The 26871-nt window shown below is 33.7% G+C and overlaps 1 protein-coding gene across 10 annotated transcripts in view; it reads right to left on the bottom strand.

The window, feature by feature from the left end:
- The window catches only part of MYCBP2 (MYC binding protein 2), a 308219-nt gene that overhangs the window by 195293 nt on the left and 86055 nt on the right, over window positions 1–26871 (bottom strand). For 7 of the 10 annotated variants that reach the window (XM_023726707.1, XM_023726708.1, XM_023726712.1 and 4 more), the window contains exons 15-20: window positions 20579–20783; window positions 17969–18114; window positions 17566–17667; window positions 8133–8240; window positions 1241–1360; window positions 213–294 (exon numbers count right to left, since the gene is read on the bottom strand). In XM_023726707.1, coding sequence (XP_023582475.1) covers window positions 213–294; window positions 1241–1360; window positions 8133–8240; window positions 17566–17667; window positions 17969–18114; window positions 20579–20783 — 763 coding nt within the window. Of the gene's footprint in view, window positions 1–212; window positions 295–1220; window positions 1361–2891; window positions 7948–8132; window positions 8241–17565; window positions 17668–17968; window positions 18115–20578; window positions 20784–26871 lie in introns of those variants that run through there. The other 3 variants (XM_023726709.1, XM_023726715.1, XM_023726714.1) reach the window with 3 other exon arrangements.

Here is a 26871-nt window from a genome sequence, read left to right as displayed (position 1 = left end):
TTCCCCTGAAACTACAAAACCATCTATCCCTATAAAAGCACTCAGCCACAAAATTAGGAACTACCTGTAATCAGTAACCCATAGGTCATACTTTGCAAAACTATTCCGATTCTAGAAAAAGGAGAAACAGAGAAAAGAAAAAAGACAAGGAAAGTAAAGGGAGGGTGGGGGGAAAACCCACATCAGTCTCTTCCAACAAAAAGTAAGAGTACCTGGAATTGACATCTCCATGTCCTAGTTGCCCATGTTGCCCATATCCAAATGTATAGACATCTCCATTTTCCATTAAAACCACTGAAACCAAAAAACATTGCTTTATTTTCTCATTAAATGCATTTTATATTTCTACCACAACTATACTGAAAGCAGTGTAATTTTCATTATTTAAAATTTAAACGGCCATTAAAAATAGGCAATTGAAGCACAAATTTATATTTAATGACATAAATATAATTTTAGTTCTGAAAAATATTCTTTGCATGTCATAAAAATGCATGTTTTTTATATAAATACTTTAAAATTATTATGTGCTTTAATAAACCATAACAATATTTAGTAAGACATATTGATTCAGGTCAACTGTAAAATCTTAATAATGGAACAATTACGTATAAAATATTGTTCTCTCATATCTAGGATAATTATATAGGTGGCAGATGAGTTGTGCTCTTCACAATTATGTAGAACATCAATGAAATGTCAGAACTTTAATATCTATCAATGCCTCATCAAATAGGGAAATATATTAAGTATCAAAGAAGGAAGTTAACATTTTTTTATTCTTACAAAGGTTGAAAAGACAAGGTAAGCTATATAACCCAAATGCCAATACTTTAATAAGAATTTAATTATTTTCTACACTTTAAGGAAAAGAAACTTGTTGATGTCACATTTCAACACGGGACTATGCCATAAAAATCACACAACTGTAGAGCTGAAAGGGATTTCAGGAATTACTTCATCTTCAGTAATTTTCTGAATTAAATTAAATCAGAATTTTAAAGTAAGTCTCTCAGAAGACAGAATTAGAAGTCAGATCTCTGGACAAATACCTGTTCCTCAAATCATAGTTTTTAAAAGAGATTGTATAATAAATACAAAGCTTTTATAGATTTAGGAGATATTGCCACACTATTGCTTTTAACACAGAGTTAACAGACTACGTTCATTAAAACCAAACAATTAAGTTATTTACCACAATTGTAAAAATGCAGTTATACCCTAAAGTTCCAGCTGCTACCTGAATGGTGAAATCCACAGCTGACTTGTACTGCCCGGAGCTCACAGTCAAATCGCACGGAGCCTGGAGGATATGTTGTGATTTTGCTTGCATCCTTTTCTCCTCTTTCTCCACTTCCATCTGCAAGTGTTATAATTTGTAATTAAGCCATTATTCATATTTAAAATAAAATTTAAAATCAGTTTACTATGGAAGAACAAGAGAAAAATGTTAAAAGGAACAAGCAAGAAAAATCTGCAGCTGTTAGAAGTGATAGATCAAGAATCTACCTGCAAGGAAGTAATTTTGAAAAGATACACTGTGTACTTCTTTTGCAAATATCACTAAATCAATAAAAAACAGAGATAAGATCTGGTTCAGGATAAAACCTATTAAGCTAATCAGTTATATAATGTAAAGGGATCAATCATTAACTGATAGAAATAACAAAATTTTAAATGTAGTAGTTTACATGGGGAAACTTAGTTTGCATAAAAAATAACTGCATGCAAAGTCATTAAACAATTATTTTAAACTTAGTGATATAGTTAGTTCTAGCCACTTAAAAAAAACTTCTGGTTGACTCACAGTGACTTAGATTTTCCAAACAGATCTTAGAAAGTCTACACTGTCCACCAGTATTCCTAAACTCAAATTACTTTTAAAAATTTATAAAGGCCAAATAGCTTTATTCAATACACTGTAGTTCAATGACCTACTCTCAAACAGGAATTTATCTTTCCTGTTCCACCTTGTCCCGCAGCCAATCTGCTTTGTGGTCTTCTTCCTACCTTCAACTCTTAACTACCCTCAACCAAATTTCTTTCTACTTCCACTTCCTTCTTCCCTTGTCTCTTCTTTTTAGAATTTCCTCCATTAACCTTGCTTTAGGCCTACTCTCCACCACTGGTTTCTATATTTCACTTTGGCATTCTAACCGTACCATCAAAAGTCACATTCCAAAATATCAGAACTTTAGTTTGGAATGTACAAATAAGGGAGGCTATTTACTTTTCCTAATCTAAGACTACACATCACTTAAATATGACCTCTATATCATCAAAATTTAAATTCCTTACACAAAGAATAAATATAAATTTGGAAGGAATTTCAAAGGGTCAATAAGTCTAAATCATCTCCTGTGATATATCAACTCTAAACAATAAGTATGTATAATATGCAGATACATATGTGAATCCACAGACACACATTAACTTTTAATTAATTCTGTATTTTCATTGCCCATTTCAGAATGTTAAACAAAATAATATCAGATCATTTCATGTTCAGTTTATCTTTTCTTTTTAATCATTCCTTTCTAACTTTTAGTAGTATCTAGTTAAGACAAAACTGACCTACAGTATGGTTTCCTTTCTATAACTAAATGCCTCTCTATCATAATTTTGAAAAGCTCTGAAATCTTCATAACACTAGGACAGTAAAACCTCACTAATTCGGAATAACGTAGAATGAATAGGCCCATGTGACTTACTGAAAAAGTCTTAATCATAGAACATTTAAGTAAAAATTAAGTTTTATTACCTTCAAGCAGCACAGATTACAGATTAAGCTAATTGCTACAATAAATAAAATGTGGTTACCTATATTATAGTTCAAAATAGGCCTATATTACATAAAAATGTATCATAAACATAAAAGTCCTTTAACATACAAGAATTAACTGCTGGACCCAGAGGCTGAAGGCACGTTGAAGGAATCCTTCATTTCTTGAGCCCTTGGTTTGAAAAGCTAGTGATTTTAGACAGGTTTCCCCTTATAAGTATGACCCTGAAAATTCACAGAGGAAGAAATTATGTTGAATTTTTACTGAAAAAAGATCACAAATACTGCATCTGAATTATCATAAATTCTGAATTAGTGAAGGTTTTACTATTTATTATAAGATAAACAATATGATTCCTCTTCTGCTAAATTATCTAATGTGGGTTTGCCAAATTAAATCTTCAAAAATGGATGGGCTAAAGATAGTCACAACATTTTATTTCATACCACCTAAAATGAAATATAATCTTAGTTCAGAGACTCTTCAGATTGGAAAGGCAGTGGAATGGTTAAATATAAAAAACAGTCTACACAAAAAGAATAATGTCTTCCAAAGACTATTTAAATAAGATGCTGGATGCAAAGACATTTTATATCTTTATCTCACTGGTAAAAATAGCTAATTATTAAAACAAATCTGACTTAACATAAAAAACAAATTGTGTTCATATGATTTTGCCAGACTTAACTGAACATCACAAGTATCATTCCACTTTACAGAAATATATTGATGCTCATTAGAAGCTTTTACCTTTGAATTTAGCTTTTTGCCCCCTCCCTTGAGTCAGAGATTAAATACAGATACAAATCCCACAATAGAGAGATAGCATCAGGGATGGGGAAGGAAAAAAACAAAACAAAAAGCCTAGTGATTTACTGAATAAAACAATAAGATTAAAAGAAGCTATTATTTAGAGGTCAAAATTATACTAGAAACATTTTGTTCAAGTTCATCGAAACAATCTGTAACTATATAAAACAACTTCTCAATTACTGTAATGGTGAAAATATTACTATTATAATTTAAAAAGTAGGGATAAGGTTCTTGATCATTACCAGCAGTAGTAGTAAAATTAAAAAAATAAAAAATCAAACACAATTCCAATAATTTAGGAATTTACAAGCTTTCATCAAAGAAAAAAAGATAATAAGTAGCCAAAAATTATTGCAAATTCAAGAATCAACAAAAAACAGTCAGATTAATTTTTGCTCCAGCTCAATATTCAGTAAAGTGTTAGTGAGCAACAATAAGACCTAATCTGATTTCGAGGAAAAAGAGTCAGGTATGAATACTCTTATAATTGTCTCACTTAGGCATGAACATATCTGTATTTTCCCTAATATGTATGTTCATTTATTTATCATGTGATATTGAAACTATAATGTTTAAAAATTTTTGGCAGATATATATCTAAAATACGTATCTAAAAAACTGTGTGTACATACAAGTATTATATGTACATATCTGAGTACACATATAGGGAAAAGAGAATTCAGTAACTAAGGGTCTCTAAATTTTATTTAAATCTACACTTTATTTTTGGTGATCTCACAGTGATACATATCACAAAAGTTGTTAATGAACACAGTGAGCACTTTGAAAAAGATCATTAATATAAAACAGCAGGAGCAGTAGTAACTGCAATTTACTAAGCATGTGTTCCATGCAAAAACACCGTGAAAATCTAAACTGCACAACAGATAAGTGCTTATGGGCACTTATGCCTAAAAGACTTAGGCACTAATCCTGGCTCCATCATTAACTAGTTGTATAATACTGGACACTGACCTCTTTTAAGTCTTAGTTTCTCCATCTATAAAATAGCAATAATTGCTCATACCACACAAAGTTCTCATGAGAATTAAGTGAAATAATGTCTGGAAAGTACTCAATCAATATTGACTATTGTTGCTTTCTTCAATCAATACAATAACCTTATGACATAGGTATTGTTATTCCATTTTACAGATGAGAAAACCATGGCTTAAGTAGCCAGACCAAAGTAATAAATGATAGAGCAGATTTGGAGTTTATTCTAAAGCACATGCATTTTACCACCACCAAATGGTTGACATCATAAATAAACTATGTATTTAACAAATCTAAAATTTTGTACCTTTAGGATAGTACTAACAATTCTAAAACAGAAAGCAAAGGAATTGAAACCAGAGGATTTCTATTTGCAAAGACTATGTATCCATCCACTCATCCATCCATGCATCTATCTATCTATAAAGCACCACGTAAATGCTTTTCAGACATCAGGTCAATTAATCTCACGACAACCCTCGGAGGAAAGTACTATCCCCATGCTACTGATGTAACTTAGATAAATTACTGCTAGCTAGGCTAACATTCAACACTTGGCAATCTGACCCTCAACTTGTGCTTGTCATCTGTGACTCTACTGCATCACATGGGCCTATATATATAGTTTTATATATAATCTTAATTTAATCTTCAGATCAACACAGTCAGATAGAAATTACCATTCTTATTTTTAAAATAAAGAAAACTGAGGCCCAAAGAGATTAAGTAATTCATGCACGGCCACATAGCTCTTATAAATGACAAATTTAGGATTACAACATACCAAACTATTTCTAAACACAAAATAGGTGTAGAATACAAATGTTTGTTACCAGTATGTCTTCTGATTTTCACATCAGTCACATTAAGACAGATTTTAAGACTATCTCTAGAACAATTCAGATGTTTCCAACTAGGTATACCACATTAAAATCTTTTTCTCTATAAGGCACGGAGTAGCTGAAATAAATGTTAGTCTAGCTATATGTTTGAAATAGAATTTATGTTCACATATTTAGAATAATTTGCTCTACATTATATGGAATTATTGATTTGGCCTTATATATTCTATTTCTCCTTAAATCACAATCTGCCTATATAGGATGGATCCTGTGACTGTCTCTGAATTCTTTCCAATCACCTGGAAGCTCACCAACTTCCACCTGAGAGCTCACTCCTGTTAACAATAATCACAGCTTTTACCCTCAATACCCCCAGAGAAAAGTAACTGTCCAGAAAAATTTAACTATTATCATCCTACAATCTGTACCACCAGCGTAATTAAACATCAGACAGAACACAGCAATTAATATAGAGAACTTCTCAGTGAATAAACTGGAAGGCAAACAGGGTAAGAAAAAGAGAAGAAAAAAAAAAAAACATGTAGGTGGAAGGAATTGGAATATTTATTAATAGACTACGAAAATATGCAGCAACAATATAAGCAGTGAACAGAGAGAATCTGTGGGAGGACAGGAACTAGTGAGTGGTAAATTAATACCCTTTACTTACAGCAGGACACTATTTGATAAAATATTATTTATACTTTAAATTCATTTTGGGGGTAAAGAGAGAAAACTGTTTCACTCTATTAAAACCATAAAAGCTGATAAAAACTAACCATATATGGTACTAGTACAAAGTCAGTCCCTCCAAAGAGCTTGCTACAAGGATACATAGACTCTTGTTATAAAACAACTGTGGCCGATAACACTGTAGTAAGGTTAGCCATCGTTAAGTAATTAATTATTATCTGACATTGTAAAAAGTCAGCTTTGTATTTGTAAACTTGGTCTTCATTTAATATTTCATTTTACATCCTGGAGAAAAAAATGAAGATGTTTGCCCATAAGATACTGAAACAGAGCTAAACAAGTTTTAAACTGCTTCATGAAATGTGAATATTTAACCTCAGGTAAAGTCTTGGAAGAACTCCACTAGAGAAAATTGGGATAGAAACAAACACTCAGAAAATCTGTTTCTAATAGTGGCATAGCAGAAATAATAAGGGATCAGAGATTCTGATAATAAATAATTTGCATAGCATATTGTTCCTGAGATTTAAACATTTAAGCATTGTTAGAGCATTCAGGAACTAAAGCAATCACAAATTTTACTGTGGTTAATCACATTAGAGAAGCCCTGGTTGGCACACTGGTTAAGCACTTGGCTGCTAACCTAAAGGTCAGGGGTTCGAACCCACCAGCCGTTCCGCAGGAGAAAGGTATGGCAATCTGCTTCTGTAAAGATTTACAGCCTTGGAAGCCATATGGGGCAGTTCTACTCTGTCCTATACAGTCGCTATGAATCAGAATCAACTCGATGGCAGTGGGTTTAGTTTTTTAATCACATTAGATTTAAAACATCCTTAATTTTTGTTTCCGCAGAATTTATCTTAAGTAGTACTCTCTCTCTACTTGTCCTTTTACTAAAAACGATTTTTCGGTTTGGTTATCTGTTTTTGCTTGGAGTGGCAAACTGACAGATTGAGAGAGGCAAATAAAAATAAAGTTGATTATGCTACATGTGAAAGTTCTAAAAAATTAGTCTACACAACTTTTCAACACAGGAAAAAATAGAACATAAACTTTAGTTAATTTTTCCACATGGAATATGTGTTTTTAAAAGTTTCTATCTATTGCATTTCGCAGGGCTTATTGTAGGCATTTAAGAAAATGGCAACTGTAAGCCATACTAGCCAATGAAGAGCTCCTTGGTCACATGCCGGGATTCAAGACAGAATTTATACATAAATTTATAAAGTCTCTGCATTAAATTCTTTGCTGATTTTATTTGTTTTACAATTTGTGTTTTAAAAGAAAACACATGCTTCAGGAATATTTTTAATTAATGCAGAACTCTACAATCTCAGAGTAACTCAGGAATAATCCCTAGTCCCTCGCAGACTTGCTTAGACCTAGAACAGTTTCTGAGACTAGAGTAGAGCTACATACCTCACTCTTACATCTGTCTCTACTTTAACCTTCAAATACCAAGTATTTGTATATTCATGTGTGATATAAGTATATAAACTTCAATATTGAAACAAAGGACAGTGGAATAGTAATAATCTTAACTCACTATGACTTTATACAATGGATTTAGTAGTTGTGTTAATTCTAAAGCAAATAAACAGCATTTGGGGTGGGGGCAAAAAAAAGACTGTAAAATACCAGATCTCAGTCACCGAAGAGCAGATAATAAAGGATGAAACAGAAAGCAATGACAATTTTTTCCAGTTTTCCTTAACTTTATGAAATTTTAAAAGATCTATCATAAAATGTCTTCTTTATTAAAGTTAACAAAAAAATATTTACTGAAGTTAAAAAAAAAAAAAAATGAAAGAAGCATGACAGTCACTTGACAGACAGCACCACTTTCAGCTTAGCATTTTTAGCAAGTTCTTTCTCCTCAGGCTATATAATAATGATAGAAGCAAAGTAGAAGAATCAGGTTTGTGCATTTTCCCAGAAAGAAAATTAAAATGAGTGGAAGAAATTGGGAAAGTGTCCCACCTAGTTGATAAGGAAGACCAAATACCTTTGTGCTTGTCCCGTTTATGCTTTAGCTGAGCTGGATGGGATCTGAGTCTGGCTAGAGCCTGTTCTCGATGGTTCATAAAAATAGGACCAGCAAATACAAGGGGGCCTGAGGAGAAACATTTTGTATGTGCATAGAAAAGCTCACAAAATGAAAACACTAGATTGAACAAAAATAATTCAAACTAAAGGCATGAAACTTTATTCTTAACTGTTTTGGACATTATACTCCTTTCCAGATTTCCCCATTTCAATCCCCCACTCCCAACCATAATCTACTCACCATTCCACACATGATTCCATATTATATAGTTTTTAAAGAACAAATTCCATATTTTATATTTATAAAACTATTGGGTAGTTACTAATAGTCTCTAATCAGGAAGTTCAATTCACATAAATTGTCTTAGAAATTTTTTTTAATGTCATAGTACCCAAACTGAGTAAACTATACATTCATTAAAACAAGTATCTTTCCTATTGAGATAAGACTGACTGTGAAGCGGGCACTCTAACTGCAGTCACATTTTAGGAACCATAACATTATTTCTTTCAGAAATTCCACTACATACTATAGTTATATTACACTGTATTATTCCCACTCACAGTTATTTCGACTCATGTAGTATTCAAAGAAAAAAGCTACTGGAAAATTAATTTGAATAAAATTTTAAAAATCACTTTTCCCATTATAATTTAACTTAAAATGAAAAAGAAACTTAATTTGTTTAAATTATACCTTTAAATTTTAGTTCTTTTCTTATATAACAGAACTACAGCCTCCTTACATTTTAGCTATATCAAAAATGCCTTTAATTTTCAAAACACTCTAAACTTGACACTTAAGAAGCTACCAATATTTGAAAAGGGAATTATGACAGTATGCAAACACTGAACATTTTTAATCAAAGCATGTTTCTTCATGATCCTCTAAAGTAACCTCCAGCTCTAATTAATTTTTCTAAAGATGGGACAAAATGTAACTATTACCCTGTAATAAAATTTGATAAATGCCAAATTAAGTGCCAAAGTACCTTCATTAAACATAAAAAAAGATGGAAGAGAGAAATGTATTTCAATTATGTCTCTAGATATAAATAAAAATGCAAGCAGCACCAATTCTATGAAAAACCAAGGATAACATGTTCTATAATTATCAAAGAGAAATATTCCAATTTAATATTAATAGAGAAAAGAATTAAATATTGCATATAATAATGCCATTTCAATTCTTTTCAAGCTTAGATTATATAAACTGAGCTTCATTTTTAAAAAGGAATAAAATTGGATATATTTCAAATGAACAAAATGTCCTGTTTCCTCAACATGCACTATTTGTTGTTTGATTTACTAAAGCAGATAATAAGAGAAATTACTCTAAAAAGTATAAAGTACTTTCCAAATACACAACAGAACTGTTAATTTTAAAATAATAACAATATTAAGTTGTATTACCATTTCATTATTTCTGTGGTCTGCTTGGGATATTATTTCCTCCAATAAAAACATACTACACCCATAATGTTCATAGTTACTTGACTTTTTAGTAAATTCTATTGTTTTAGAATTTTGTGATGTATAAATCTAGAGACCCATGGGGAATCACACTTAGAAATTATAGTGCAAATGCCCAACAATTTAATTCACCATTTATATTTTCAGGCTTTCAGGCTCTCAAATATTCTCATTTTCCATGGATTAAGATAATTTTTCTTAAAAACATAATTCTATTCATTTACTTATCAAATATTTTTACTTATCTTATACATAACAGATGCAAGGTATCATGTATACAATGACAACACTAAATCTCACTGGAATTCAGTCCATTTGGGGAGAAATAAAAACAAAAAACTGCTATATATTTTGATAAATGCTATAATTCGAGAAGCTGGGCTATATAAAGAATGGGGCATCAGGATTGGAGGGAGACTCATTAACAATCTGCATTATGCAGATGACACAACCTTGCTTGCTGAAAGTAAAGAGGACTTGAAGCACTTACTGATGAAGATCAAAGACCACAGCCTTCAGTATGGATTATACCTCAATATAAAGAAAACAAAAATCCTAACAACTGGACCAATAAGCAACATCATGATAAATGGAGAAAAGACTGAAGTTGTCAAGGATTTCATTTTACTTGGATCCACAATCAACGCCCACGGAAGCAGCAGTCAGGAAATCAAAAGACGCATTGCACTGGGCAAATGTGCTGCAAAAGACTTCTTTGAAGTGTTGAAAAGCAAAGATGTCACCTTGAAGACTAAGATGCATCTGACCCAAGCCATGGTATTTTCAATAGCATCATATGCATGCGAAAGCTGGACAATGAACAAGAAAGACTGAAAAAGAACTGACACCTTTGAATTGTGGTGTTGACGAAGAATACTGAATATAATATGGACTGCCAAAAGAACAAACAAATCTGTCTTGGAAGAAGTGCAACCAGAATGTTCCTAGAAGCTAGGATGGCGAGACTACGTCTTACATACTTTGGACATGTTATCAGGAGGGATCAGTCCCTGGAGAAGGACATCATGCTTGGTAAAGCAGACGGTCAGAGAAAAAGAGGAAGACCCTCAAGAGATGGACTGACACAGGGCTGCAACAATGGGCTCAAGCATAACAATGACTGTGTGGATGGCGCAGGACCGGGCAGAGTTTCGTTCTGTAGTGCACAGAGTTGTTATGAGTCGGAACCGACTCAACAGCACCTAACAACAACAACAACATAAAGGAAGTATGTACACCTCATACACCAAAGGATAAACAAGTTTTAAATCAACCTGGATGTGGCAGAGTGGTTTCAAAGAATGAGAAAAAGATTGCCAAAAGAGAAGGAAGCAAAGACAGGTCATTCTAGGTAAAAGGAATAGGATTTATAAAAGCGTGAAGATATTATACAACAATATTGTTTAGTCATTTAAAACACACTTTTTAAGAAATTTTATTGTTGTACTTTAAGTGAAAGCTTACAATCCAAGTTAGTCTCTCATACAAAAATTTATACATAGTTATGTGACCTAATTGCTCTCCCTATACTGTGACAGCACATTCCTTCTTTCCACCCCTGATTTCCTGTGTCCAATCAACCAGTCCTGACCTTCTCTGCTTTCTCATCTCACCTCCAGACAGGAGCTGCCGATTTAGTCTCATGTATCTACTTGACCTAAGAAGCACAGTCTTCACAAGTATCATTTCATGTCCCATAGACCAGTCTAATCTTTGACTGAAGAGTTGGCCTCAGGAATGATTTTAGTGCTGGGTTGACAGATAGTCTGGGGGCCACGCTCTCTGGGGTTCCTACAGTCTCAGTCAGACCATTAAGTCTGGTCTTTCTACTACAATTTGAATTCTGCATCCCATCCTTCCCCTGCTCCATCAGAGACTCTCTGTTGTGTTCCCTGTCAGGGCGGTCATTGGTGGTAGCCAGGCACCATCCAGTTCTTCTGGTCTCAAGCTGTTGCACTCTCCGGTTTATGTGGCCCTTTCTGTCTCTTGGGCTAACGCTTTCCTTGTGACTTTAGTGTTCTTCATTCTCCTTTACTTCATTTTCCAATTGGTTGGGACCAATTGATGCATCTTAGATGGCCGCTTGCTAGCTTTTAAGACCCCAGATGCCATTCACTAAAGTAGAATGCAGAACATTTTCTTAATAAACTTTGTTATGCCAATTGACCTAAACGTTCCCTGAAAGCATGGTCCCCAGACCCCCACCCTCGAAGTGTTTGGTTGTATTCAGGAAACGTCTTAGCTTTGGTTTACTCCAGCTGTGCTCACTTCCCCTGTAGCGTGTGCTGTCCTTCCCTTCACCTAAGATAATTCTTCTCTACCATCTAGTTAGTGAATAACCCTCTCCCTCCCTCCCCACCCTCGTAACCATCAAAGAATGTTTTCTTCTGTGTTTAAACCTTTTCTTGAGTTTTTATAATAGTAGTCTTATACAATATTTGCCCTTTTGTGACTGACTAAATTCACTCAGCATAATGCCTTCCAGATTCATCCATGTTATAAGGTTAAAACACACATATTGAAATGGATGGAGTATAAGTATAATGAGTTTGAAGAGGTACAGAAAAAACAATTAAAATCTTTCTATACAATGCACCTATATTCTAGAGGCAATGTGGAGTCACTGAAATGTTTTCAATTAATCAACAAATACATATTAAGGACTTACAAATTTCAGGCACCGTGCTAAGTCCTGGGAACACTTGGATAAACAAGATACAATCTCTGCTTCTAGAAGCTCATAATCGAATGAGGGGAGGGGAGCGGGTACACATAACTAAATAGGAACTTACCACAGTGTGCTGTGTCAAAAGGGAGCACGCTAGAAGGCAGCTAACTAATCCTGAAGATAGGCAAGTGGGGGAGTCTGAAGGTGCAAGAAGAGAAAATAACACATAAACTGAGACCTAATAAAGGAGTTAGTGAGTACTATAAAGGTTCAGATACATGAAAAAGAAAAAAAGTTTGGGGATAGGGAATATGAAGAAGAGTAAACAGAGATGAGTCTGTAGAGAAAAGGTAGAATTCATCCTAAGGATTTTGAATAGCCTTTTGGTTTTAAACAGAGCTGTGCTGCTGATCAAATCTGTATTTTATAGAGAATATTCTAGATAAAAGGTAGGTAATAGCCTAGAGGAGGACAAGACTGGGGTTAAGACTAATTAAAAAGCTTTTTGCTATAATTCAGGGAAAGGACAGAAGCAGCCTGAACTAAGGAAACAGCAGTGGAAATTCTGAGAAGCGGACACATTCAAAAGCTAGTAAAGAATTAAGAAGGTAGAATTAACAAACTTTGTTGGTTTATTGGGAGGGAAGTGAATGAAACAGAGGCGTGAAATGACCAGATTTAGGTATTTAAAAGCTCCTTTCAACATGGTATAGACAATGGGGTTATTAGGGGCGTGCTTATTCACAGGCAGGTAGGCGGAAATAGTGACTAGATTAAGTGGCAGCATAAAATAGTACAAGCCTTTTAGAACACTACTTGTGATACATTTCAAGAACCTAAATTTTATTATTATTCTTTGACCCAGTAACTTACACCTATGAAAATCTATCCTAATGAAAAATCTGAAACATTTAAAAAGATTTCAGCTCATAGAAAACTACTTGATACATTTCAAGAACCTAAATTTTATTATTATTCCTTGACCCAGTAACTTACACCTATGAAAATCTATCCCAATGAAAAATCTGAAACATTTAAAAAGATTTCAGCTCAAAGGTATTTACTACAACCTTATTAACTGCAGAAAAAAAAAAAGTATAAACCACCTAATAGGAAAATAATTATGAAAAACTTGAGTTCAGCAGGTCAATAGAATTAATACTCAGCCATTAGAATGAGATTTATGATGAATTTTTACACAGAAAACACCTAAGATGTTTCTGTGCTATTTAAATTTACAATGAGATAACACTGTTTACCAAAGTTTTATAAAAATTAAAGAGAGTAATAATAACAAATACAGGTTATAATGTGGGAAAACCCCAGTCTTATGTATTATTGTTGAGAATATAAATTTCTATAACATTTTTAAAGCAATATGAAACATCTGTTAAAATTTAAAATATACACACTCTTTGACCCAGATATTCTATTTTTAGGAAGTTCCAGTATGTAAACAAAAGTTCCAGTATATATTGCTATCAGTTTGAGAATATTATAGCAAAAATCAAAAAATCCTGAAAATAACCTGAATGCCCATCAACAAAATAATGGTTGAATAAACTGTGGTATAACCATATTATAAAATGTTATGTAGCTATGAAACAGAATGTGGCGGATCCACATTCCAAATGCTGAGAAGGAATATAAACATAAGATCACTGATAAAATCACTCAGGAGTTTTTCTGATGACTTAGAAAGCTCATTAACAACTCCACTGAACCAGCCCTTCACTTACAAAAGTTACCACAAGACTCAGGGAATTTATATACCAATCAATTTTGTATAATCTAAACAACTAAAAATTATCACAAACACTTTGAACTAAAAGGTGTAATTAAATACTATTGATACCTAAGAAGATAATTTTAAGAAAAATATTATCTTAAAGATTAACAGCACCTTGAAAACATCATGCTGAGTAAAGTAAGTCAATCTCAAAATGACAAATACTGTATGATCTCACTTCTGTATCTAGAAGAGGCAGTTATAAACAGACCAAAGTTTATGAGTGGTTACCAAGGCAGGAGGGAAGAGGAAAGGTGAATCCCTGTTTAGGAAGCATCCAATTTCTGTTTATGGTGATGGAAAATTTGGCAATGGATATTAGTAATTGTTGCACAACATGTTTAACGTAATTAGTGTCACTTTAAATTATATACTTGAAAAATCTTTAATTGGCAAATGTTGTACTAGATATATTTTTACAATGATAAAAAAATTAATAGCATAGTAAATAAGTCAGTCACAAAAGAACAAACACTGTATGATCTCATTAATATGAAATAGGCAAACGTATAAAGACCAAATGTTATTAGTGGTTACCAAGGGTGGCAGGGAGGAGGAAAGGGGGAGTTATTGCTTAGGGGGCACTAAGTTTATGTTAATGATGGAAGAATAATTGGGAAAAAGATAGTGACAATGGTTGCACAACATGATGAATGTAATCAATCTCACTGAAATATACATGTAAAAAGTGTTGAACTAGCAAATGATTTGTTATATATATTTACCACAATAAAAAATTTTTTTAGAAAAAATGGCATAAAAATTTGAAATTAAAGGCAAAGGTCAAAATTTATCAAAAAGAAGTTATAACACTGCTTTTTGGGGTATAACCTAATTTCAACAGTACTCCCTATTACAGGAGACCTTGTACTATATGCAGTAGCTAGGTTACATCATTAGGCCTGACACTGACTGAGCAAGGCTTTAGTACAAGAGCTAGGTTCTAAAATCTAGTAAACTCTGAATCAATTAACCCAGACTTCGTAAACAGGGTAAGACAGACTGTCAAGTAAAATAATTTAACATAATCCAAACCTGAAGCTCTGAAACATGAACAGCGGTAAAACTCAATTACTAATGAGCATAATTACTAACATATTACTAAACTGTCAATATCTAAGAAGTACCAAGCAGAGACCAAGAACATAAAAGACAAGTATGAGTGGCAGCTGGTATACTAAAAATCTGATACTTTTGTTCCCTCATGTAGACAAAAGGAAGCCTAACAACATTGTGTGTGTGAGTGAAATCTGTTTAAAAAGTAGATTCCAGGACCCCAGGACTGATTCATTAGGCCTTGTGTGCGACCCAGGTGATCTGATTTAGAAGATCCATGGAACAATCTTTGAATAACACTGCCCTCGAAGAGTGGTTCTCAAACCTTTGAACACCATCAGAATCATCCAGGAGAACTGTTAAAATAGTTTTCTGGGCCTCACTCCCTGAGTTTCTGATGCAGTAGGTGTGAGTAGGGTCCAAGAACTGGCATTTCTAGCAAATCTCTGTGACATTGATGATCTTCACGAATTGCTTCTATATATTGAGGACCACAGATGAAACTGAATTGTCACAAAATATACACCAACTGCCTGGAACCTAAGGCGATGTTTGTAAAATCAGATACAATAATGTGACTTCTTTAAATATTTAACCAGTAGAGGAGTTTTTTTAACCTTTAAATGGCTAGATTTTATAATTAATGTTTTAAAGACTTATAATACATTTAAAAATAAATAGCAAAAGAGTATTCTCCAATCACTAAATTTTGCTGAATTACCAATGCATAAGACAGTGACTTAATTCGATGTTATTTCTGTTATGCAGAAATACATTACACGTAGAGAACAGTTTTTTAGAGGGGGGCAAAAAGATTAGCAAGATATACAGCATTACACAACTAATTAAATGTCATCATAAACATTTTCTATATTACCAGGCTGAGGCCTAAGAAACTGCTGCTTTTGTAGGTCAATTCATATAACTGAACCTAATATTGCCAAAGGAGGAGCCCTGATGGAGCAGTGGTTAACAGTTCGGCTGCTAACCAAAAGGTTAGCAGTTCGAATCCATCAGCTGCTGCCTGGAAACCCTATAGGGCAGTTCTACTCTGCCCTATATGGTCGCTAGGAGTCAGAATTGACTCAATGGCAACGGGTTTGGCTTTTTATTTTTTTTGCCAAAGGAAGAATAAGACTGATAATTAGCCTTAAGCAAATCATATCATTAACATAAAAAAGAAATTATACTTAATTACCTTATGTCCTGAAGACCCAGAACTTAAATTTTACTCTTTTGAAACATTTAATATACAATTATCTCAAATATTTATCTAATATAAATGACACAATACGTGTTAATATCATTAAAATATCCTCTAAAGACCATAATTTTATGTAAACAAGAAAAACTTAACAGCAAATATTCACTGTAGCAATTAATCTACACTACTCATAAGATACCAAAAAGAACGATCTTTGTGTTCCAAGCATGTTTTACAATTTGCATTTAATAAAAATAGAATTTACCATGTGTGCTATGTATTTTACTACTTATCCCATTTCACATGAAAAAGAGTCTAGAAAAATTTATAATGATGATAAAATGGGTAATATACAGGTTTTATCACACGTATCAAACGTCATTTCTAATAAGTATTTAAAACATGCAATATCTAGATATTTCTAATCAAGATTTTGCTTACAAGAGGAATAAAACACAGACTTCTGTAGCAATTTGTCTTAATCCTCCACTGAAGAGATTCTATTGGGCAACAACTGCTTTAGTAATACATATATATTTATCTCTGTTTGTTGGGTATATATTAAAATATCCATTATAACAATTGTTAAACGAATTTTTAGGCTGGAGAAATGGTCAGAAACAATTAGGAAAAGATAAACAGTAAACCTATGCTTGCAAATAAAACCTGCAGACTTTCCAACTTACCCTTCTTATATATAAATAGATTATGCTTTTTCAGAAAACAGACACGTAAAAGCATAATTATGTGAATTGGAGGGAAAAGTGGTGAGGCTATGCCCAAATAATAATGATCATGAAAGACTAAGAAAACAACAGTTAAGAGACTATATTAAACTGAATTTGTTGTTCCATAGTCATATAGATGAGTTCAAAGTCTAGGTGAAGAACAAATTCTTAGAATTTGTATTAAAAAAAAAAGTTGCCTTAGCTAGCAGTTACTGATACTTGACAGATGGCACAATTCTTAATATGGCTGGCTTATGCCACAGACACCCTACTGAATTAAACATATGTTCTTATTAGCACAATTATAAATACCTTGAATACTTTCACATAATTTTCATGAGTTACCAAAAAGTTACTAATTTTAACGTCTACGTTTTCTTAGTAAATCAGCCTACTCTATAAACTTTTCAGTGGTCTTAGTATGGGTTCAGAAAATGGATTTTCATACACTTTTTCTCTCCAACTACATCTTACCTCTTCCTTCCTCTAATCTGTGTCTCCTGATCACTCGCTGTCGTTTTTCTTCCTGTCGTAGCTGAAGGTGTTCTTCAATGTTAACCCCAGGCACTGGGACAGCTAGATGATTGGCAAAAAAAAAGTACAGATGTTTTACAACATATGACAGAACTATACGATATTCAAGAAAGTAAAAGCTAGCAAAAACATAGTCTAAACACAAATTACTTTTACTGTAAGATTTCTTAGCAAGAGGGGAAAAAATCTCATCCCTTAATGAAATATTGTCAGTTATTATAAAAGCGATACTGCATACTTTAACTATTACATTTATTTTTAAATATATATCTAATAGAAATTGTTTAAACTATCGGAACTACTGAGCTGAGGACAAGATGTTTAGTATAATCAACTGTATTACCTAAAAGAAGGTCTAAAGGTATCATCTCTTTGACTGCATCAAGAATTCCTCTTTGTCTTGCCTCTTGACCATCCAACTCTCTCGCACAAGCCTTGCAACATCCACACACAGCACAGCCAGATTCCCCTGATCCACAACCACAGATCCTTAAAGAAAGAAAAGATATAATCGAAATCCTTCTAATCTTTCCTCAAAAGTTTGTTCTGTAACTTCCTTTCTGCATTTTGAGATTAAGTTACATGAGTCAGCAATGAAATTACCCCTTCAGATCAGGATGTAACAATTTTAAAGAAAAGGTATGAATAAATGAATAACTAAAAACAAGATTTTATTAAGCTCCTAATAGGCATAACTGGTATATTTCTACAGAAAATATATACTGACCCATTCTGCTGTTTTCAAAGGCACGATTAACAACAACAACAAGTCTTTTAACAGTATTCACACTTTAGTATTACATGGCTTGGATGTACTGGTCAGTTAAAAAAAACAAAACAAAACCAAAAAACTGTGCTATCTAATAGATCAGAAGAAGTGTGGGCAGCCTTCAGTGAATGAGCCCAGCTTCATACATTATGCTTCCCTTTCATAGGCTGCGAATCCTACGGCATTTGCTTATAACAAAAAGACAAGAATATGGCTAGCAGGCTAGTGAACAACTAACTTCTTAGTCACATATTTGGTAGATGTAGAAGTCATACCTTTAATGTTATTCATTGTGCCAGTGCTTAAAAAACTTTTTTTTTTAACAGCCTCGCTTAGCCTCTGGTTATCCAGATTTGTGGAGGTACAAGAGGAAGGATCTACCTGGCAACAGTTTTAAAAGGCATAGCTAGGTGTCCTGTAAAAGTCCTGGCTTTTTAAAGCATGCATTACTGACAATTTGGAAGATTACTTGCTACACAGTAAAAATATGATACAATAATATGCCCCACTGAAATGTCTATGGGCACTATTTTAAAAATAATATTTAATTTTAAATTTATTCTAAAATATATAGTCTCAATTTCATAATAGCTGAAGTCATTTTTAATAGTTCTTAATGTCCTGGTATATATTCCTATGTTGGCTTTATTCATTTATTCATTTCAGCTTCATGAAGAAATTAGTGTACTTGGTTATATACTATCCATACAGATCTGTAAGTAATTATTAGAAACTGATAGTAAGTCTCTGGGGAAAAAAGCATACAAAGAGGAATAATTATTTTCAGGAGGGACCAGAGAACTCAGGTTATTCCTTTACGATATATACCAGTTGCTTAAGTTCAGAGATCGGGGACACTGAATTTTAACAGAAATAGCTTGGGAAAGATGAAGGATGAAGGTTGTGTTAAATGACTAACAGAATCTGTGTGTACCCAAACTAAATTTAAAAATAAACAGGTGGATGTTTAAAAATAGAACCAAACATATAGTTTTGTAGAATAAATATATTCCTTAATAAAGAGAGCCAAAATATTTTTACATACTCTAACAATATGGAGTAAATTTAGTTTTTAAAAATCATAATATTTTAATGGCCTTAAAAGAAAAGACAGGTTAAATATGATCTATTTAACTATTTTAGGCCAAGCAGACACTCAGAGATCTACCCACAGCACATCTAGACAGCATTTGGGAAGAAAACCTGACTCCCAAAGAAGCGCCATAACTGGGAGGTCAGAGGTGGGAATGGCTGACCTCACCCTGGGCTTTTCTACACAACATTCCCTCTACTCTCCAAATCCAGCCAATTATCAGAAATCTTACAAAGGACACTCAGTATATTATACTGACTGTAACCGATGACATAAATACAAGATCCAAACTCCTCTCCCACGTGCTAGGGAGAAACCTGCATTCTGATTCTGTCAAAAATATTAACTTTGAACTGAAAATAATATGCTGTTGTTGTTGTTGTGTTGAGTCTATTCTGACTCCTAGCGACCTTATAGGACAGATCAGAACTGCCCCATAGGGTTTCCTAGGCTGTAATCTTTAGGCGAGCAGATCTCCAGGTCTTTTCTCCTATGGAGTGGCTTGTGGGTTTGAACCACTGACCTTTTGGTTAGCAACCAAGTGCTTAATCATTGTGCCACCAGGGCTCCTGAAAACAATATAGAGCCCTGAAAAAAAAAAAAATGTGGTCCAATAAGAGTAAAAGAGATAAATATAACAGGTAAGATACAACTTTATAAGAGTCCCTAAAACTCCCAAAATTGCATACGATAAATTTAAAAGAAAATGATCTATGCCTAATCGAGAATTCTATATATTTGATAATTCTACTCAAAAAACAACCATGTTCTACAAAAATGGATAACTGGTACTGAAGGAGATTTAGAAAAAGAATAGAACTGGCATAGCCCCAAGTCTTGAAACAATGCATCATCTGTTTCTAAATAATGGTTTAAATAATTTAAATGAAAGAGAAGCCATGCCAAATAAAGGTGACATTAAATTAGAAAGTATTGCTATAATAGAAAACAACTAAAAGAAATATACATATGTACTAATATGCCTTTAAGAAGAAACACAGCGAAACAGACTCAAATAATTTTGGAAAAGTAATGTGTTCTGCACCTTTTATATTAATGTTTTATTTCTTCAGTACTCATCATTTTCTTACCCTCCAGGGACTCTGTCTGGACGCCCACTACTGACACAGCTGGCGCCATAACCGGTACAGTCCCCACAGACAGTGCACACCATGCACTGCTCCAGCTTCCACTTATGCATGCCTGGGGGGCACATCATGGACTTTTCATCTTTTTCATCAAGTTCTTCTTCCAGGTCTTCATCCATTGCTGTTGCCATATTTTCAACTCCAAAACCTATTTAACAGATCCATTTATAATGTGTTACATAGATTATTTCCAGGTTTAAAAAACTGATAATTTTATTTCCCAACTAAAAAAATACATAAAACATAATAATCTAAGTCAACGTTAACAAAGGAATGCTAAAACATAAGAGTAACAAAAATAAAACTTAATTTAGAGACCACTAATAAGCACTTTCCTCATTTCCTTCCTTCAAAAGGAGGAAGGAAAAGCTATTGTCAAATCTCTGTTAGCTGTTAACTTTCTGCCAATCATACTTTTAAATCTTTTCTGATTTTGGTCCCTCCTTTCCATCCCTACTGCTGACACTTCTGTTAAGGCCACCATCATCTCTTCAACAGACTAAATAAAGTCAAGAGTCTCTCTACTCTAGATTACCTTTCCGCTGCCAACAATCAGCTTCCAAAAACGGATATTTGATCCTATGACTTCACAATTTACCAGTACTAGTACAAGTATCAAGGAGTCCTGGTAGTGCAACACTTAGGCACTCAGTTGCTAACCTAAAGGTTGGCAGTTCAAACCCACCCAGTGACTCCACAAAAGTGCCTGGCAATCTGCTTCTGTGAACAGTATGGCCTAGAAAACTCTACAGGGCAGTTCTACTCAGTCACATGGGGTCACTGAGTTGGAACTGACTCGACGGCACTCAACAACACTAAGAACGGTAAAAGTATCAAGAAGCCCTGGTGGCACAATGGTAAAGCGCTCAGCTGCTAACTAAATGTTGGCAGTTTGAATCCGATAGCAACTTCACAGAAGAAAAGACCTGGCAATCTGCTCCCGTAAAGATTATAGCCTAGGAAACCCTATGGGAGCAGTTCTACTCTTGTCATTTAGGGTAGCTATAAGTCAGAATCGACTGGATGGCACACAACAACAGTACCAGTACGAGTAGCCATGGAGGTGATTCCGACTCATGGCAAGCCTGTGTCAGAGTAGAACTATGCTCCATAAGGTTTTCAGTGGCTAATTTTTTGGAAGCAGATCACCAGGCCTTTCATCTGAGGTACCTCTGGGTGGACACAAACAACAACCCTTTTGGTTAGCAGCCAGTGTGTTAACCATTTGCACCACCCAGGGACTCCTCACAATTTACAAACCTCTAATTCGACTTGACGGCAACGGATTTTGGTAGTATCTTTCCAAGTCTTCAGAAGAACAAAACTCCTCAGCAAGACAAAGTCACAATCTGGCTCAAATTTTTTCCCATGCAAACTGCAGTCCAGAGAATTCCCTATTTTTTGAAATATGCTGTGCCCTTTCACGTACCCAGGGCCTTTGCTCATTCCTGTTCCCTCTACACAAGATCTCTCTCCCTACCCTCATCTACCAGTGATACTCACTTTCAGCCTTCAAAAATTCAATTCAAAACTCATTTCCTATACAAAGCCCTTACTAACATTTCCAGGGAATCACTCACTACTCTCCCAAAGCCTGTTTATAATTCAATTACAACTTATTTAATTGTGTTATAATTGATTCAATTAATTTTTATTGGCACCTATATATTCCAGGCATTCCTCTAGGCAAGGAGTCAGCAAATTTTTTTGAAAAAGTCCAGATTATCAATAATTTAGGCTCTGTAGGACACATAAGTCTCTGCCAATTTTTCTGATAACACTTTACAAATACAAAGTCCATTTTTAGTTCAGAGGCCCATACAAAAGCAGGCCACGGAGCGGATATGGCATCAGGCTTTAGTTTGCAGAACCTTGCTCTAGGCATTGAAGGCTATTATAGTGAGCTATTATAAAGCTTATGATCTAGTGAGAAAGATGGACAATCAAATAATCGTACAAATAAATGTAAAAATACAACGGTGATAGGGTCAAAGGAGACATACAGGGCTGCAAGAGCATATAATGGGGGAGCAAACCTGTGGGAATCAAGTAATTATTTTTTATGTTTGTGTTTCCTACTAAGATACTCAAAGGCAAACTGTATGTTTTCTCTCTTTGCTCTTATTCTTAGTCAAACTTACAAATTCTCTTATCTTCTACACCATCAACAGTACCTAGCATAGAGCTACCACAGAATATAGGTCTGAACTCATAAGATATATATTTTTCATTTTTATCACTTCTAATCTATGGGCAGGCTGGGAAATTAACCAACCACTGGATAATTATGTCTACAGTGATAACAAAGCAATACTGAAGGACTTAATAACTCTATTTTTAACAACAATAGCTAAAAGTAATTGAGCACTTACTTGTACTGGGCTCTAAATGCATTACTCACTTAATCATTCCAACAGTACAATGACTATTATCTCCAAATAAATCTTAAATTCAGTGTTATTCTAATAAAAATACCCATCAGATAGACTAATTCTAATTCATATGGAAAACAGAAGCCCCCAAACTGACTACGAAAAACAAAATTTCATAAAGAAGACTAAAAAATTTGACATCAAAGTTTAAAAATTATATACAACAAATGAAACCATAAAGAATATAAAAGATAAGCCACAGGTAGGCCAAAGATATATGCAACACATATAGACTAATATATAAAAAAAAAAATTCCTATAAACCAGTAAGAAAAAGGCAAGCAAAATAAGAAAAGACAAGCTTGAAGAAATACTCAAACTCAGTTCTACCCCTAGGTATATATCCAAAGGAAATGCATACATATGTTCACCAAAAGACATTTACTAGAACGTTCATAGCAATACTTTTCATAATAACCAAAACTGGAAATAACCCAAATGCCCATAACACTGGAAGGATTAAAATACTGTGGTATGTTCACACAATTTAATACCATACAACAATGAGAATGAACGATGTATGAGTACTCCTAACAATACAAATGAGTGTCAGGAATATAAATGTTGAGTGAAAGAAAACAAACTAGACACGAAAGAGTTCATACTGCATGGTTCCACTTATGTAAAGTACAAAAATATGCAAAACTAATCTATGGGGTTAACAGAGGCAGTAGACAGTAACTAGAGGGGACCATAAAGAGGAACCTTCTGGGCACTGGTAATATACTGCTTCTTGACCTGGGCGCTGATTAGATGAATGTGTTCAGTTAGTGAAAATTCAGAGACATACACTTATATCATGTCTACTTTTCTGTATGTATATTGTTGTTGTGTTGTTAGGTGCCACCAAGCTGGTTCTGACTCATAGCGATCCCATGTACAACAGAATGATACACTGCCTGGTCCTGCGCCATCCTCACAATCCTTGCTATGTTTGAGCCCGTTGCTGCAGCCACCATGTCAATCTATCTTGTTGAGGCTCTTCCTCTTTTTCACTGACCCTCTACTTTACCAAGCATGATGTCCTTCTCCAGGGACTGGTCCCTCCTAATAATATGTCCAAAGTACGTAAGACAAAGTCTTATGTCTTGCATCTAAGGAACATTCTTCTTTCAAAACAGAATTGTGTGTTCTTCTGGAAGTCCATGGTATATTAAATAGTCTTTGCCAACACCATAATTCAAAGTCATCAATTCTTCTCTGGTCTTCCTCATTCATTGTCCAGCTTTCGCAAGCATATGAGGCGATTGAAAATACCATGGCTTGGGTCAGGCACACCTTAGTACTCAAAGTGACATCTTTGTTTTTTCACACTTTAAAGAGGTCTTTTGTAGCAGATCTGACCAATGCAATGTATCATTTGATTTCCTGACTGCTTCTAAATATTACAATGAAAAACTACTTTATACCCATCAAACTGAAAAAATCAGAGTCTGACAATAACAACTATTGGAGATGATATGGAAATTTATACTCTGCTGCTGACAATATAAATAAGTTGGTACAACCTTTTTTATGAGAAATTTAGTAAAGCTGAAATCTACAATCCAATAATTAAACTAGAGAAAGTCTCACAAGTTTACCAGGAAACATGTTATAAAGAGGTTTTTGAATTATCTGTGTGAAAAACTGGAAAGAAATTCATACATCAACAGGAGAATGTATAAATAAATTTTGGTATGTTAGTGGTATGGTTTATTACGTTTAACAAGAATCATCTAGATTTATATGTACCAACATGGATAGATTTCAAACACAATCATGAGACAAAAAAAAAAATTTGGGGAAAAATCTGAGTAACAGATTACCACCTCTATAAACACATAAAACGCTAGCATGTATTTCATGTGCCAAATATAGAATATGTAATATATTTCACATATGAAAATATGTAAGAACAAGTAAAAATATAGGAACAGGACTGAAGGGATATTTATCAAGTTCATGATCATGGTTAGCTCTGGAGAAAGACGGAGTATAATAATAAGCCTTAGAAGGGGAATAGGGGAATACAAAGCACTTAAATCTGTAATTTTTTTTTTAAATGACAAAACATGGTGGCAGATATACAGCTTTCTGTTTGTTTGTTTCAATGGTATTTTCTGTACTTTTCCTGTTTAAAAGAAAAAAAAATCTTTACGTTCTATACAGCTCTGTATTCCGTATTAATTTTGTGTCTTACCTGACTCATATGCCTTTCCAATCCATTGCTTATTAACAGAGTGTGATTCCTATTAAGCAGAAAATCTTTGCACAATTTTATTTTGTTACAAAATGTAGTCTAAGAAGCCAGAACATAGGTGTAAATTTATGCCCAATTTTCTTAAAAATTTCCAGAATACTAAAAGAACAATTATGTTTAGCTCAGACCTCTTATAAAACACTATTTAAATACATATTTACACTGTATATAGAAAACTAAACTAATATCTCCCCTTTGCCCTAGCAGACATCATCCAAACTATGGTTCACTCATTCATTTAGTTAAAAGAGAAAGTTATCTCCAATGCTTCACTTTTCTTTCTTTTTTGTTTTAAACAATATGCTCTAAGAGACCTGCTTTTTTAAAAATTAAAATGTATGCACATATATACATATGCATATATTTATGTTGCTGTTCTTAGGTGCCGTTGAGTTGATCCAACTCATAGCGATCCCATGTGACAGAGCAGAACTGCCCCATAGAGTTTTCTAGCTGTAACCTTTATGGAAGCAGATTGCCAGGTCTTTCTCCCTCAGAGCAGGGCGGTAGGTTCGAACCACCAAACTTTTGGTTAGCAGCTGAGTGCTTAACTGCTGTGCCACCAGGCTCCATATATATATATGGATACATCAAGGGAAAAAAATGGTAGACTCTTGAGATTCTGATGTGTCTGCCATCAAGTATGCCCCAAAAGAGCTAAACTTGCTTTTGTTAATTTCTACAGAACTTAATCCTCAAAATCATTTATACTTTAAACACAATTCAATGCTTAGTTCTAATGGTATTTATTATTGTGGTATTCTCTAGTTGATATAAAATTAAAAACAGAAAACTAGAAATTGGAATGAAGAATATAAATATAGTCATAGCAGCTAGAAATGAAACTTGAGAGCAAGAATGAAAGACACAAATTACTAAAAAAAAAAAAAAAAAGACCACCAACATGGCAATCAAAGGATAAACCCGTCTTCACTTCAATACACTGAGAGTTGGAGCAAAGGATATTGTGAAGAAGGGGCATCTATAATTTAGTCATTTCCTGATAATGGGTCAGATATTCATAAGGATCATTCTTAATTGTCTAAACAGGCTAAATTACAGGTAGTACATTCTGTTAAAGAGGAAGGTAATATTTGTCAGATGGAATGCTGTAAAAAATGGTTAAAAATGAAAACGTGGTATAAAAGGATCTAATAAAGTGTTTGGAAAATTCACTTTTCTGGAATAATTTAGTCATCAACGATGGTAAATCAAAGAGGCACTATTATATTTTATAAAGAATATAAAAAATCATTTAAGTAAGCACGTTCACATGCTCAAAAATTAAAAATCTAAAGTATTCGATTACTCCAGTAAAACACTTTTTTTTTTTTTTTTTTAATATTTTTTTCTACATGTTTCTACGGCTTACATAACAGATAGTTTTTCATGTAACAGTAACACACATGCTGTTTTATGACATTGGTTAACAACCCCACAACATTTTAACCCTCTAAATTCTCAACTTTTTTTTTTTTTTTTTGTGAAAATACACATAGCCAAAGATACGCCATTTCAAAAATTTTTTTTACATACACATTTAAGTGACATTGACTACGCTC

The sequence above is a fragment of the Trichechus manatus genome, unplaced genomic scaffold (assembly GCF_000243295.1).
Source record: "Trichechus manatus latirostris isolate Lorelei unplaced genomic scaffold, TriManLat1.0 scaffold00013, whole genome shotgun sequence".
NCBI classification, from domain to species: Eukaryota; Metazoa; Chordata; class Mammalia; order Sirenia; family Trichechidae; genus Trichechus; species Trichechus manatus.
Note: the sequence above shows the minus strand (reverse complement) of the source record. Positions and strands in the feature narration are given on the sequence as shown.